The 17,233-nt window shown below is 46.7% G+C and overlaps 1 protein-coding gene across 1 annotated transcript in view; it reads right to left on the bottom strand.

Moving 5' to 3' along the window:
- Window positions 1-437: 437 nt before the first annotated feature.
- Window positions 438-17,233, bottom strand: part of LOC125760262 (THAP domain-containing protein 2-like) — a 44,297-nt gene continuing 27,501 nt past the window's right edge. The window contains exons 3-5 of the mRNA XM_049420121.1: window positions 8,980-9,083; window positions 926-1,124; window positions 438-764 (exon numbers count right to left, since the gene is read on the bottom strand). Coding sequence (XP_049276078.1) covers window positions 438-764; window positions 926-1,124; window positions 8,980-9,083 — 630 coding nt within the window. The remainder of the gene's footprint in view (window positions 765-925; window positions 1,125-8,979; window positions 9,084-17,233) is intronic.

Below are 17,233 nucleotides of genomic sequence, written 5' to 3' on the forward strand. Positions count from 1 at the left end.
GAACCAGAGAGAGAATCAACGAAAAAATACCGAAGGGGCACCTTCAGCCTCATATTCAGTGCCACCAGCATAAAAACACAAGCATTCGTTGCTTCTGGAAGGCTGTCATCTGGCATATCCATGCCAAGGTCAACATATCCGAAAACCTTATTGCCCACAAGTTGAACATGTTTTTTATTAGACATGTCGTCAACCATTATGGCAGCAATCAGTGGCTCATCTCTTGCTTGTACTATGTTCTTGATAAACTCAAATGATTCAGAGGTGAAGCCAGGATCACCATTCACCCCTTTGTACCATTCGCGAAGAGTGCGCTGGTTTGGCAGAGCGTTGTTGAACTTCGCTCTCACATAACCATAAGCCCTTGGAGAATAATAGTGCAGCGTCAGCGCAAATGCTCTTAATTCTGGGGGGTCTTTGTTCGTTTTTTTGTTGACTCATTTGAGAAGCTGCTGAATATCCGGAGAAAATGATGCTTGGAAAACTTCCGACCCTTTCTCCGATAAAAGGTTCTGCTCCTTCAGTTGGTCAATCAAATCCTTAGAAGCATCAATGCGTTTTGAAAGTCTTCGTTTGTTCTGTTGCAATGTCTTGATCTTCTTCTTCAGCTGTTGTACCTCGTTCGCCGATTCATGCACTTTCTGCCGGTACCACTCCTTCGTGGTCGAAGTTTGCAGGGTGGAGACTTCGGCAGCTTCATCAGTGACGGGCGCTTCAGGCGAAGGCGTTTCCCGATTTTTCGGAGGAGCTCGTTTTCTTTTTTCCTACGTAAGGAGAGGCATATTGCAAATGCGTCAGAAATTTTGGTTTTTGGAGCGCAGTGCGCATGCAACAGTGAGAAACTGAAAATCACAGAAATGCGGGGCTGGTGCTACATTTGCTACTTTCGAGAAACTAAGCGCTCACTTGTACGAAGCGTACTCACTGGTTTTCGTAGGTGCGCCGGAAACGCTGCAAACACGGTAGGGATGCTACCAGCTCGTAGTCGCGTTGTTTGCCCTGTCCTATCGAAGCAGTCTTCTTCAAAGTGCTGTGAACATAAGACGTCATTCTTCTTCGGCGTCCAACCTTCTCGCCTCACAGCGCGCTCCCATGCACTGCGGAAACCGACGTCTTTGGGAAAACTGAAACGTACAAAAATGTTTCACAATGTTTCTTCGGTGCCCGGACGTAAAAGCGAAATATTTGTACAAGCGAATACATTTGTAATCGCAAATATATATGAGGGAAAGCGAGCGAGAGAAGCACGCGTATACTTTACACGCGGAAAGTTATGCCTGGTGTTTGCTTCATGCGATTCGTGCAGCGAAATGCTGCGCAAGAGCCCACCATTGTCTCGAGAAGGGATCACAGCAGTCTCTCAGAGCCGTCTTGTCCGATTAGAGGCAGCACACGCAACACTGCTAGCAGAAAAAACACCCAGGCCTGCGCTGAAACCGCTGCACAGTCACAGCGAAAGCTGGAACATGCTTGTTCATGCTTGTTACATGCGTAGTCGATGTGCATGATCACCGCTTCAGTCCGCGACAAGTCGTGGAGGCTTGGCCAGGGCTCCCAATCATGATTTGCTTACGCTTTTACGTATTGAGCAAGTAAAATGAACCGAGTCTCCAAGCGCGCAATCCGTTCTGCATCCTTCATGCGGCACTTTCGTTGTGAATCAGTGGCATTAACCAGGGGCTGGCACACCGGGCTCGTGGCAAAACGCCAGGCCTGCGCTGAAACCGCAGCACAGTCACAGCGAAAGCTGGAAGAGCGGCGTTTTTAAAGCACCGCTGTAAGCTCTCTTGGGGCTACTAATACACGTACGCTAGCAAGGTACCCACTGTGCCATAAATCACAATTTTTGTGAAGTTCGGAAACACCTACTAAGCCATTATCCGTCATTCTGCGATACCTTCTAAGGGTCATCATTATGCTAATACAAGCTTTCAGGCGTGTCATTCAAACTCCTATTATACAGTTCAATGCCTATAATTCTAGAGGTTGTCCTGTCATCTTGTAAAACGATGAATACAGGACATTTAGGCCGCCAGTTTTAAAACAACTAGTAGCAAAACTTGAGCCACTCATCGTGGTGAAACGATAGCGCATTATCTGGCAAACCTCGTAACACTGGCTCCAATCGCAGTGGGATTGCGGTGCTTCCCCTATTTCAAAAGATTTTCTAAATATTCGTAACGTCCTACGATGAAATAAACTTTTTCTAAACACAAAAGATTTTCTGGAGCTGCAGTGATGCCTCAAAAGTGCAGCCGCCCTAAACAAAGCGTCCACCTTATTAGTATGGGCACAATAAATCGTCGTGCGGTCGCGTACTGTGTCAGCAGTATGGCGATAATTAGGCAAGACCGCATTTTATGGAATGGCGCATTTTTTATGAAAGCATTGATATTACGCGGACGTCATTTTCCCTCACCTAGCGCAACCTCTTGCACCTGCGCGGTTCATCGGTGTCTTTATCCTGCTTCCGAGATAAGTGGTGTATATATCGTCACAACAAAGACACCGCACTCATAGCTCACAGAAACAAGAAAGACGTAGGCAGTGGCGTATAAAATTGTTCGCGAGGGGGGGAGGGGGGGGCAAGCCTCCGCCACGACGTCGACCGTGTCTATATATATATATATATATATACAACGCCCGTTCCTGGGCCGGCTGTTCTGCCTCTGACCTTCGTCCTTCTTCCCGCTAGCCGAGCATCAGGCCCAAGTTACATTGGCGCTTATCGTCATTACGATATATATATGTGTGCATATATATAGATATATATGTGTGTGTGTGTGTGTCTTTGTGTCTGTGTGTGTGTATGCATATCTATATACCTTTGAGAGAGAGAGCTGCTCACTTATAATCGGATTGTTTAACGTAGGTAGCAATGACTGCACCTTTCGTTTTTCGCACTATCTCTACACTTTCTTGCACATAGTAGAAGCACGCAATGTGGCCACAATGTTGAAGCAACTTTCTCAATGTGGCGGATACGTTGTGTCAATATTTCGTACTACTTGGGCTAAGTTGGCATACATTAGATTTTGCCTTGTTTGCTCCCACTTGATATAGTGTTTATGGCGCGTTGGTAATATTACTTTGATATCACTATTACTGTTCACTTGTTATCCGCAAGGTTTCTTTAAAAATTAAGAATTTGTTGTATGAGAGGCGCAGTACATTGTTTTATACTCAAGTAATTTTATATACCGAAGTAATTACGCTAATGCAAACTGCGTAACCTCAAATTTTCTTTGAAAAAATTGGCCGCGTATCTGCGTGCTTCGCTGCAAATGTCGTCTAAAGACGATAGAAGAGGCGCTGCGTGAGATAAGGACGCCATCTGGGAATATGTCGGGAAACACGAGTGCTGTGTTGCGGGCTGGTAGTCCCGGCGCAGCACCAGGCGAAGACCGGCGGTGACCAACGCAGCCGGCGGGGACGCCAGCCAGCCTGAACACGCGGTCTGGCGCGATGCGCTGAAGCAGAAGAAACGTCCGCACTCAACGAGTACTCTCCACACACTCTTTTATTTACACGTCGCCTGCGTAAATCAGGAATGCCAGAGCGGGGCCCCGTGGCATTCGTACGGTGCAATATAGAACCGAAACCGAAACACAACAATGAGCTCGCGCAGAGGGCACGGAGGAAGGCAAGTTTCAGCGCAGTCGCATTTTCAGCGCAGCTTAAGAAACTAGGATCTTTAGAATTACGTATGTATGCATTTTTATTAAAGGAACACACCACCTAATACTTACCTAGTGATTTTGCGTCTCAGGTATGCGTGATATTTACTTTTTGATCGACAACGTTCACAAGTATGAACAGCCGTACCAGTTCAAGATGGCTGGCCCTTGGGCAAGTGGTCCAACTTTGGCCGAGTGGCTGAATCGAGTGACGTGCCGACAAACAGAAAGACAGACAGACCAAATGGACGTGTGCGACTAGCTTTTCATCTGACCTGGTTCTTGTAGCCAGGTTATCACAGAGTGAATAATATTGCATAAAATCTGTTTGTATTTATTATTTCTGTGTATGCAGATCCCCGTAGCCATACATGTTCTTGTATATACACATTTCATGCTCAAACTGTAAATTATGTAAATGACATGTACCATAAAACATGCTGTACATAATGCTGTACATATTTGCTGGCATGTTCAGGAAGTCATGTGTACTGTGTATATACATAGTCATGTACATTGTATATATTGTGATAAGTGTGCGCGTGCTAGTTCTTAGTAGCATGCATTAGGGACACCCTGCGAACTTCGACATTTCTGTTAAAACGTTTTATGTGTATTGTGTTTCGTCATTTGTGTATGTTATTGTTCTTGTTGTACGGACACTGTTTCTAAATGTTCGTAACGTCCTACGATGAAATAAACTTTTTCTAAACAAAATTTCTCCGTTTAAGTATCCCAAGAAAGACTATCGTCTTTAAAAACTTGGCCGCGTATCTGCGTCCTTCGCTGCAATTTTCGTGGAAACACGATAGTCTTCTGCTGGCCGTACTACATGAGTTCTTCTCTACGTTGAATCGCCGCATCTGGCTCATAGCGTCGCATATACAGCGCAGCCAAAAAAAAAAAACACAGCATATCCACGGAGTGAATGATGATGAGTGGGCGAAGCTGCGGAGGTTCATCGGTAAACCGTGAATCTTCCGTGAATTCTGCCCAGTACATCATCACCGACGTGAGATCGGGCGCGTTTATACTAAAGGTTCGATGAGTTATGACGACTTGCAGCTCACTTTAATTTTACATGTACGCTGTGAATTTTCATTGTTTAGAAAACCATTGCTTTAGAAAACACCTTGCGTCTTTCGTTAAGCAGCTGGCGTCTTTTTCGTTTTGCTTTAGAAACATCTGGCGTTCTTTCGTTTTGTTTTTACAAAACATCTGGCGTCTTTCGTTGGTTTATTTCATCAATCAACGGCGTTTTGAACAAAATTTTTATTGTTTAATCACGCACAGGAGAAATCTCACCAGGCACTACCTTGGAGGTAAACAATGGCTGCTAATGGGAATGAGAGACAGAAGAAGTCGGCTTTTAGCTAACACTTACACTTCTACAGAGACAGAAGCATTCGGCTTTTAGTTAACGCGCACGCTGCGAATTTTTTATTGTTCAACAACGCACAGGAGAAATCTCCCACCGGCACCACCTTGGAGGTCAAAGGGTAAGACTTGTTACTCACTACTACGAGCACGACGAGGGACGAACGGGTGCCGCCTTAAGGAGCTTCGCCCCTAAAATCACAGCATATCCACGGAGTGAATGATGATGAGTGGGCGAAGCTGCGGAGGTTCATCGGTAAACCGTGAATCTTCCGTGAATTCTGCCCAGTACATCATCACCGACGTGAGATCGGGCGCGTTTATACTAAAGGTTCGTTGAGCTATGACGACTTGCAGCGCACTTTAATTTTACATGTACGCTGTGAACTTTCATTGTTTAGAAAACCATTGCTTAGAAAACATCTGGCGTCTTTCGTTAAGCAGCTGGCGTCTTTTCGTTTTGCTTTAGAAACATCTGGCGTTCTTTCGTTTTGCTTTTACAAAACATCTGGCGTCTTTTGTTGGTTTATTTCATCAATCAACGGCGTTTTGAACAAAATTTTTATTCTTTAATCACGCACAGGAGAAATCTCACCAGGCACTACCTTGGAGGTAAAGAATGGTTGGGAATGAGAGACAGAAGAAGTCGGCTTTTAGCTAACGCTGCGAATTTTTTTATTGTTCAACAACGCACAGGAAAAATCTCCCACCGGCACCACCTTGCAGGTCAAAGCGTAAGACTGGTTACATACTACGCTACGAGGGACGAACGGGTGCCGCTATAAGGAGCTTCGCCCCTAAAAAAACTAGCATTTTCAGTGCAGCCTATGAAACACTAGAGTCTTTAGAACTATGTATCTATGTATTTTCTAGAAAAATGTACACACCACCAAGTACTTATGTATTGGTGTTGCGCATCAGATATGCATAACATTTGCTTTTTGATCGACAATGTTCACAAGTATGAACGGCGCTACCAGTTCAAGATGGCTGGGCGTTCCGCAAGTGGTTAAAATTTGGCCGGGTGGCTGAATCGGGTGAGACAGACAAAAAGAAAGACAGACAGACCAAGATTTTTGCGATGGTGTCTCTAAAAATTACACCATCTCCTGCTAAAGGGGACCATGAGGCGATGCGAAGGCACTTGCACGATCGCGTTCCGTTGGCGTTCGTTGTGCATGCTACCGAACTCGGTCAGATTGTTATCGAACCAAATTGGGTCGCACACGTTGCAGCTGTGACCGACGGTCCGGTCGTGGAATTCGCGCTGGAACCGGGCGTCGGCACCGTCGAAGCCCGGGCGCTGAAATTTTCTAGCGAGGCGTTCTGCATGGGCGTTGGACTCGCGCCGTCTGTCCGCAGCTGACGAGCTGGCTCGACGCTGACGCTTGGCTTCGACGTCGGCGTTGCGTACGGCGGGGTTTGTTGCAGACGCTGCCGTTGCATTTCGGCATGTCGAGCCCGTGTTTCATCTATAGCGGTTTCTCGCCGACGTTGCCTTTTGCGCTGGGGTTATGTAGTACAGAGCTCGGGGTCCGCTTGGCGAAGTTTACGTTGCCCTTCGGCGCGTCGAGCCTCCCGCTGTACCACGCGCTCCTCCGCGATCTCGGCAGGCGTTAAGTGGAGAGGGGGAGCGGAGAAAAGGTGTGTGGAGACGGTTTGCGCATGCGCAGTAAGGGTGGTCACGCTGCACACCACCACCAGATTGAACTCCGCCATTAGGTGCTTCGCATCTAAAAAAATGCGGGCGATTATAACGTTAAGCTACCCCGCAATGTTTCCTTCCCAATTGGTACGTTGTTAGCTCCTTATGATCGGTTGAAATTTTCTGGGTCATGCAGAGGGCAACTGTTCGTAACGCGATGCAACGAATGACACGAAAACGATCCATCGTGCAGTGACCATCTAAACGTGACTACGTAAAAAAAAGAGAATAAGCTATTTCGAATACGGCATAGTGTTGGCCATTGATTCTTCGGCGCGTTCTTCTAAAAGTTTATTATGCCATAAAATCGGCTACTTTTTACGCGACGTCAGAAATCTCTTAGATATAGCGGGTTTAAAATGACGTGTATACACTAAACAGCGCATTACGATGCTGAATATTGCCGAAACGTTTTTTGGAATAGCCGGCCAGTGTCTTACCCTGAGCGTAATACAAGAAAGCTGACCGCCGATCACATTGGCAGTGGTTAATTATAGCTGCAGGCGAGATGCATTCATATGATCATAACAAATATTTTCGATTGTAGTAGAACGATGTTGAGATCTTTGTGCGCGTATATAACTTTGTGAACGCATACTTGCTGAGAGAGAGGGGGAGAGAGAAATAATCAGCACTGCACGTGTGTGCTTCGTTGCCATCCGAGTTGTATTTAACGCTGTACAAGTAAATTCAAGATGAATCAATGGCAACTAGCCCGGCTGTCAGTTCAGTCTCCATAGTCCGGAAAACCGTCGTCCCTGACCATCTCCCTGGTTCGATAGATCATGTTGCGGGCCATGCTTGAAAGGTGGGCTTCCCAACGTGCTCGAGTACACTGCCTTAGTCGTCCCCTTGTTCCAAGCCGTCGCCATCGCTGCAAGCTACGATATGATGTAAGTAACGCAACAAACAGGTTATACGGACACTTAAGTGGAAACACTTTTTAGCTTTTCCGGTTCGGCCCAGCTAAAACAGTCATTGTTTACAGATGCTTGGATGCTATTCCTTTTCGATGAAAGAAAATTAACTGAGCGGAACTGGAAGAGGTTTGATCGGTTTATCAAATGTTTACTGGTTCCCACCTGTATTTGCGTCGTCGATGACTCATATTTCAACTCAGCCACCGAAAAATAAAAGTACAGAGCTCGTGCTCAGCGGTAGCCTTCTCTGCAACGACGGAGCGCAACGCATGAAAGCGTCGCATAAGCAGCCTGCACCGCAGGCAGCTTCACAGTGCGTGGTGATGAGACACGGACGTCAATCTTCACTGCAGAAGCGTAGGACAAATTTCATTACATAATTACGCTATTGGTGTGTTGAAGAAAGACTTCGCCTGAGTTGTTGGTTTCCCAGTGGGCAGCCGACAGTGACCACTGTCGAAAGGGGGGTGGCTCCGCCCCTCTAAATTTTCTCAGTAGGGGGGCTTGCACCCCCTTGCCCCCCGGTAGTTACTCCTATGGACGTAGGAAGTGTGTGTGACACAGAGTTTGTGTTTTGCCTTCCCTAAACAGCAATTTGCGAGCACGATTCCTTTTGAAGCACCGGTCAGGAACAGCCGCTACGTATGAGCAGGTCGTTTCGAACCAGATGGGAAAAAAATCAACGTTTTCGAAAGGTAGGGAACAACGTGCAGGTAGTTGAACTAATTTTCAATAAAGTAATGCAGCGTGTTGTGCCCAAAGGTTTACTGGCTTTATTAAAATTAAAAGTTAATAAATCTGTCGATCTGGTGAGGGCCCAAACTTTACTGCTCAGAAGCCGCGGTAACTTTAACTTTAGCAAGTTTGAATGCGTTGAACTTTCTGCGCGTAAAACGTGGCCCAACTGGAGGGAGCACTTGACCAACGTGCCGCGTGTCCCCTCTAGTGTGGTCATAGGCTACACAACTAGAATATTTATCCACCATTAGCGCAATGAGAATTGCTCTCAATTAATTAAGGTTCCTTTGTGCTGTATGTACTACCGTACCGTTTACATTACATTATTACAATTCCGTGTTTTTTGAAGCCACAAATCCGATCTCTATGCAAGGCACCACACAATGTGCACGTCGGCTAGGTTTCCCATTGGTGGCTACTTTGCGCCAAATTGGCTACTTTATCATGTTGTCTGTCGGCCAAATATTCAAGTTGGTTGCATGGCTACGTTTTGGCGACTTTTGAACTGATGTTATGGCGCATTAAGCAGCCGTTTTTTTCTCATCATTTGCAGATAAAATACACTGCTTCAGCCTTTCCCGTGATGTCGGGCGATTCGCGCACGTGTCCTCCCGCCACCGACAGGCTGGTGTACATCGAGGCACCCCGACGCGAGGCGCGTCTAGCCTGCAAATTCAGAATAAGCAAATCTGTGTGCATCTTGGCAAACACGTGGTCACCATGCTGCTCACGTTGTCCGCCGTCTATGCTAGCTGATGCTACTCGCAAGTTCCTAATTGTGATGTGCAGCGTGTGTTATGTGAACTTGACAGACAGCTATGCGCAACAAAATGAAGCTAGGCTGTTCACAGCCCACTGGTATTATTAAACTCTACACAGAAAATTCGGTCAGCGCCTTCAAAAAAAAAGCTCCTCGAATGTTCCTTTTCTTACAGACAATTGTGGGTTGAATTCTTCCATATTTGCTCTGTATCTGCCAAGAACTCCGTCTTCTGTAAGTAAACTATATGCAGGCGCATTAGTTATATAGCAGACGAATTTATTATAATTTGAAGGCAAAGGCGAAGCAAGTGGGGAAAACTAGTGCTCTTATTTCTATAGTTTTGCTTATTTACAATGGCATTATTTATTGTTCAATAGTTGACAGTTCGCGCTTGTCTGTTGTGTTTCCCTTTGGTCCTCAGGTTGTCTGGCGTGGCATATTCATTATGTTCAAGAGTGAAAGTTCTACCCATATTGTTTCTGCTTGGTTTGGCTACAAATTCGGCGATAAAATTAAATGGCATGGCTATTTTGGCTACTTTTAGCTTCAGATCTGGCTCGCTTTTAAATACGCCAAATGGCAACCCTGGCGTCGGTGGCCGCGAAAAACAGCTGAGGTGAGAGGGATGGACCGAGCGTGATTGCTGTTGCGCGTGACTGCGGAACACAAATCTACGGAGGGATTGAGTGGATTCGGCACCAAAGAGAAAATAAACGAGGTACTTTTCCCATTCCCGCGATATCTTTCGTTTTCATTTTTTTTTTTGCCGTCAGTCGTGAATAATACCCTCCATTAGCGCGTCTTTCATCTCATTTCAAAGGCAGTTCACAGTGTTTTGGACGAGGCGAAAGTTCCTTATGCGAATGTTTCAGTGTCATAATTTTGGGTAGAAGCACACTGAAATATTAAATTCAAAATCTGAAAATATAACGCGGTGCTCATTTAGTAACGTGGCATCATGTTTTTTTAAAATGATGTATATACAAAGTTTATACTGCTCGTCTCAAAACAAGATTTAGAGGGGTAGAGTATGTCCCTTCTGTTGCTGAAACGAGATTGCTTTGCCCGGAAATCCTCGAGCTATCAGTTCCAGCTGCACGTAATCTGCGATATCGTTGGTTGTATCATGGACAACTAACCGGCTTCACGTAGTAGGGAACAGCGTGCTCGAAATCGTTTCATTGGCAGAGTACAACAGTGTTTTTTTCAGTAGTAGATTAGCCATATCTATCTAGTTATCTCCCTATCTAGCCACCTATATCTGTGAGCGCCCATGGTCGTTTCTTTAACACGGAATGTTCCAAAACAAGGCATACGTTGGTATGACTGTATGAGGAACGCAAGTGAGAAATCATGACAGTAGCAACATGACGTCTCATGTACGAGATTAACGCCTCTCCCCAAATCACGTGTCGCACATATTCGCATCATGCCACGGCCGGGGTACATGGGTATGCGTCGCACGTGACTGGAGGAGAGAGGCTTCCATGAAGTAAAACGGGTGGCCAGTCGCGGGCGGTAGTCAGCGGCGGAGAAAACTGAAATGAAAAGGCACTGTCTGGCGCCAAGCCGAATGGGCAGTATCCCTGGGAAGCACGCTACAGCAGAGTAGGTTCGTGAAGCGGAAACCGGACAGCGTGCGAAGCGCCTGGAATGATGTGATGTTGGCAGGAAATCTGCTCCCGAATGTAGAGCTCAACTTAATGTATCATTTTTTTATGAACTACCAAGTGTGCTGCTGGCTTTTGGTTTCTAGTGTGAAGATATGTGCAACACACTGCCGAATATTTTTTATTGAACGATTGCGTTTAATGATAGTTTCAGGTGGCCTTCTCGTATAACTACGCAGCGATATCAAAATATTGTTGTCTTAGTCACACGAACAAATCAATACCCACTACCGAATGCATGGATGCGTTGTGTCTCTTGATAAAAGAAGGAGTTTAGACGGAAAACACGTCACCAGTTAATTGTCCGTAGACGGTGAAGGAGAAGGTTACACCAGTTGCTGTCGAAATATTCCTTGAGTGGAGGTGATGGTTTTCTTCTTGAAATAACGCAAGCAGATACGTTGGCTGAAGAACGAAGTAGTACGACCACAAATCACTCTGGGGAACTGGTCTATTTCGCGCCTGCGGCCTTCGTGCACAGTGAAATGCTCGGATGAGCTGTGTGTCTATGCGAAAGCTTGTATTCTCTATTGCGAAGAGTCGTGATCACCTTCTCTTTGCATCCATTGTGCACTTGTGAAGCGCACGAACGATTATAGTATTGCACCTCAGCTCATTCGTTTTGCTTCGCTCTTATAGTCTGACAGCTGCTGTACGCTTTTTGCAGATTCGATAGTACATTCGATAGAACAAGACGCAATCTGGTGTGAACTTCTTTTGCCTAGGCTGTTCGAGCTCATAAGGCACACGTGGACGAAGTGGCGCACAATACCGGGAGAGTCGCCAGAGCAGAAGTGCGCATCGCAAGAGGCACTCGAGCAGGTGATCACATCATGCGGAACTCAAGAAGTCGTAAATGCATCGAGCGATCACGTATTGCGTCAGCTGTCAATGGACAATAAGGCAAGACCACGTCGTATCCAACGGCGTATTTTGTATGACGCCGCAGCCGCTGCGTGGGTGTTGTTTCACTTGGAAGACCGTAGTCGATGCAGCGACGCTTGTTTTGTCGACACCGTGGCTTCTCTCTGTCTGTACGGTGTTTGCGAAATAAAAGGTATTTGTTTCGTAACATTTAACGTAGACAGCTAAGTCGAAGATCTCAGAATTGATAACTGCACAGGCTTTCGTGCACAACTTAGAGCTCGTGTTCAACCGCCGCGATGATCTATAGTGGTTATGGTGCTCGACTGCTAACCAGAAAGTAGCAGGATCGACTCACGGTCGTGGCGGCGGCATTTCGAGGGAGGCGGAATGCATGAGGCCCGTGTACTTAGATTTAGGTGCACGTTAAACAACACCAGATGGTAAAAGTTTCCTGAGCCCAGAACTACAGCGTCCCCCTAAATAATATTGTGGTTTTGGGACGTAAAACCGCAACAGTTATTGTTAGTGTTCGTGTTCAATCCGACCACCGACAAGTGTATCTTGGAGCGTGGCGAGTTTTGTTGCGCCGGTGAAAAACTACCACAACCCGTCAGCAGGTCGTTTAGCACTAGATGTAGATAAAAACCAATATTAACATGAAAGTGTTTTATGCCGGGGTCCACAGAGATTTTCATGAAGTATTTCCGTCAGGGGAAATACGTCAGCAAAATTAGCGTCATGAAATGAAGAAAAAAACTAAGAAAAAGTCCCGTCGACAGGAGTCGAACCCATGACCACAAGGTCAGCTGCGATGGCTGGCGGCCGTTTAGCCCACTCAGCTACCGCCAAACACATAACGGAGGCTATACATTAGCGCGCCTTTTATCTTTCGCACTCTCCTCTCGCAGTGCTCTTGCATGGATGGATGGATGGATGCTATGAGCGCCCCAATTATAACGGGGTGGTGGCATGTGTGCCACCAGGCTCGAAAAAAAACGCGTCGTTGCTGCGACCGGCGCGTTTCCAGTAGAAGTGTAATTTCGTTTTTCGTTTAACACACCGTGAGGTGGTGGCTTAAACCAAGCTTCGCTCATAGCATTCATCCGTATTGAAAACTAGCTATGCGATGCTCGCCTGGCTGTCGCACTACGTTCCTCGCTCGCTCTGTGAGAATTAACTGCCAGGCCAGAGGGAAGACACAACGCGCGTAGCGTTTCTCTTCGCGTTTCACGACGCTTTGGAGGAGTGCATAACGAGTATCAGTGTTTATTGTGTGCTTGTTGATGCCATATTTGCGCGGGATTCACCATATGCGGTGTCCACGTATATGTTAAGGACTTCAGCTACCGCATGGGTTAAATCATGATCATGGGTGTTAGTCGTCGGTACGGCGATGTGCCAAGAGGCGTCACTGTGAGTGCGTCCACATCAGGCGGTGATACATCTGCCAAACAACAATAGAGATTATACAAGGTCTGATATACCTATACACTAAAGCTATGAACTACTTCTGTGACGACACGTTTCACTTTCGTGCTATAACGATTCCTAGACAGAGGGATCAACTATCTTTTTCTTTAATATGCATAAACACAGGTAGCCGCAGCTCCATTATTATAATTAAACGAACGTGATATGTTATGTCAACATGTTTGTTCTCGTCATTAAAATGAGTGGTTCTCAGCAATGGATCTTTTGGGGACCCCTTTTGGGCCGGTGGAAGTGATGAGGGATCCATCCCAGTCAGAGAACAGGATGGGGGGGGGGGGGGGTCACATGCAGCGTGAACCGGTGCCTTTTTGTTTCTCTGTGGTCAAAATAAAGTGCCACGCCGTCTCGATCTCAACAGCTTGTCAATAAGTTTTGTGGTCTGAAGCCACATTCAGCCTCTTTCTGCCTCTGCTCTTCACATATGCAAACCTAGAAAATGTATGCTCACGTGCATATGTCGCACAAAACTGCAACAAAAATTATGAAGAAGGGAAACATAAGTCAGCACCGCCGCAATAGAACAACGTTATGCGGCGAAGCATGTAAAAAAATCAGATTGGGCCACTGTCACGGGGCATAGTGTGCCTCCAAAAACGCGTTTTAGGGGCGAAGCACGTTAGGGCCGAGTCTCGTACCGCCCTCGCCTAACATAGTTCTGGTTTGCACGGAATCCGCTAGGGGGGCTGCGCAAGCAGCGCTCGCATCCGGCGCGTGCTAGCGTTACAAAGTTTTTTGGTGTGAACGAGCTTAACGCACGCAGCGCACACAGTGCTGAACCTGCCTAATACAGTGCTTCGAGACTAATGTACCCACATGCCGACAGGGATGGTTTAATATTTAGGTACTTAGCATGCAATAAACCAGCCCTGCTAAATACGCTAATACACATACAAACCGAACTGTATTAATGAGGGGAAAACCTTGGTCGTGTTGAGTTTCCATCCTTCACGATCCCGTGCTCACAAACCGAGTGTATTACCTACTAGGCTAATTTCCATCGCTTCCTGAAGGCGTACACTATGTGCACGTGTTGAAGCGGCGATCATAGCGCCATGTTCTCTCTCCATAAAAGACTAGCTGTCCCTGTACCGGCGCAAGTACAGCAAGTCGCTGACAAACGCACGCGAGTAGAGGCACGACGCCGTGCAAAAATCACCCGACATTGATATTCCATTGAATGCGCACGGGATATGTACAAGCCCGTGATAATAGATGCTAGCGGCAACGATGAGCACACTATTCGGCTATTCTTCGTCGTTCGATGCTCACTTAACTTTTCACAGTTGCGACCGCCCTTCTGTGTTTCTCGTAGTTACATTTAATGTAGAAGCATGCAACCATGAAGGAACTGCTGACAAGCAGCAAATCTTGATGTGTTATCTAGACAGATCGCAGGCGAGAGTTTTCGGCGTATGTACTTGAAATTTCTTTACTAAGTTCTGAGCGAAATAACGCCTTTAATTTACCTCACAAAACTCCATTCGTGGACTTATTTCACTGAAACCATTATTCCAATTGAGGTTTCGCGCAATATCTCATATTTATGGTAACCTTAAACTTGTTTGTGTTTCATTGCTGCAGCATGTAGTCTCGCTTAAACTCTCACAGTGTCTCTATTAGTTTTTGCGCAGCTGTTCTCCCGTACCATTGTCGAGAAAAAGGTCCATCGTTAGCGTGTCATCCGTCACATTTGGAGGGCAATTCACAAACTTTCAGATGTCATCATTAAGCTGGGAAGAGATTTTAACACCTCATATTCGAATTCGTATAATATAGTTCAGTCTTCGTTTTACTGATGTCCTCTGATGGTTTCCCAGAACAGTGTATTTTGAAGGTTAGACTCCTATTTTATACACACGTTAGAGAAAAACTTGTGCCACTCCTGCAAACACAACGAATGAGGCTTACCACAGAATCCTCGCAGAGCTGGCTCCATTGGCAGCGGAGACGGTGCCCCTCTCTTCTGTCACCTTTCGCCGTAACTAAGGGCAGCTGTTAACCACGCTGCCATAGTAGAACACATGGTATTCTAAATCGTGCGCCTTTAATTCTAAGCAACCGGCAGTAAATTTCTTTTCTACGGCTACGTTCGTGTGCTGAGATTTAGGCACCGTTAAAAGAACACCAGGTGCGTGGCAGTTGCAGCGATCATAGACGAAGACTTAGAATCAGAAAGCGCAGGACGAGCACTGCTTCGCTTTCTGGTTCTACGTCTTCGTCTTTGAGTGCCGCATCAACTGTGAAAATATTGCAACCAGCCCAGTCTTCCATTCTACTACCCCAGGAGTCGAAACTCGCCTGGAGTACCCTAATAGGACGTGCCTCATAAACCTGTTGTGCTTTGGCCCGTAACGCACTAGCGCGAAAACGCGAAACTTGACCGGCGTCCGGCGTCGGCGGCATCAACACGAGTAGTGCAAAAAATAGGGCTGATCCCTCTGACATGGGAATCGGAATAACACGAATGCGAAACGTGTCGTCATCGAAGTAGCTGATTGTTTATAGTGCATTGGTATATGAGAGATCGTACAATGTCTACTGTTGTTTGGCAGATATAGCACCGCTTTATATGGACGCACTCACGTTGACGCCAAGTGGCACATATCTGTACCGACCACTAACGCCCATGATCATCATTTAACTCTTGCGACAGCTGAAGTTCTTAACATATGCGTGGACACCGCATATGATGAATCCCGCGCAAAGATGGCATCAACAAGCACATAATAAACACTGATACTCAGTATGCACTCCTTGAAAGCGTCGTGAAATGCGAAGAAAACACTAGGTGCGTCGTGTCTTCCCTCTGGCCTGGCCACAACTTCTCACAGCGCGAGCGGGGAATGCGGTGCGACAGCCAGGCGAGCGTCGGAGAGCTATTTTTCTATATGGATGGATGCTATGAGCGAGGCTTGGGCTCAAACCGCCACCTCACGGTGTGTTGAAGCGTTGACGAAATTAAACTTGTATCGGAAACGCGCCGAATGGGACGGTCGTAGCAAAGGAGTGGTTTTTTTTTTGTTGTTTTTTTCCAGCCTGGTGGCAAAGATGTCACCGCCGCGTTAAAAGGGGACGCTCATAACATCCATCCATTCAGCCAAGGGCGCTCGAAGAGGAAAGTGTGAAAGATAAAAAGCGCGTTCATGTAGCCTGCGTTATGTGTTTGGCGGCAGTTCAGTGGGCTAAACGCCCACCAGCCATCGTCGCCGACCGAAAGGTCATGGGTTCGATTCCTGTGACGGAACTTTTTATTATAGTTTTTTCTTTGCCATCTGATGGCGTTCGTTTTGCTGACGTACATGTGACGGAAATACGTCATGAAAGTGCTGGTGTACCCCGGCATAAAACACTTTCGTGTTAAAAAAGCATCATCACGTGATGAACTCACCATATGAAGTCATCATGAGACCAGGCTGACGTCATAGTGATGTCACGTGACGTGACGTCACATGATAACTTCATCATATTGCCACGCCCACTTCTTGTCTTGTTTTGATGTATTCGGGTTTGACCGGCAGGGACGGTTATCAACGCTCGACGCTGTCCGCGAAGTAGTGTTCTAGAAGCGTCGCGATTGTAGTAGATCGGTTTGTTAAGATTGTGCTCCGCACGCGAATGTTCCAGTTTTGTCTAGAGATAACGCCGCCACCAGCGATATTGCTGGAAAGTTCGATAGCGCCTGTATAAAAGCCGACGCGCTTGATCGCTTGTCAGTTGATCGACGGAGGACGCCCTGTTCGCCGCTATCATTGTACAGCGTGCATTGCTGTAGTTCTAGTTCTCATTTTCCGGCCACAAGTTCGGCCAAATAAACAGTTTCATCCTACAAAGGCCGACTGCTGTGTTCGTCGACGTCGCGACCACGTGACATCTGGTGGAGGTGCTGCTTCTCCCATGATCCGGACGCCCCCGCGAAGCGCTGACCCAAGCCCAAGCCGCGAGGAGGACGACGGCAAAGAAAACCCGGATCGTCGAACAAGTCGCAGGCAGAAGGGACTGCAGCCAGAGTACGGGCTCCTTCCCGA

This window comes from Rhipicephalus sanguineus, chromosome 10 (assembly GCF_013339695.2).
Source record: "Rhipicephalus sanguineus isolate Rsan-2018 chromosome 10, BIME_Rsan_1.4, whole genome shotgun sequence".
Classification (NCBI taxonomy): Eukaryota; Metazoa; Arthropoda; class Arachnida; order Ixodida; family Ixodidae; genus Rhipicephalus; species Rhipicephalus sanguineus.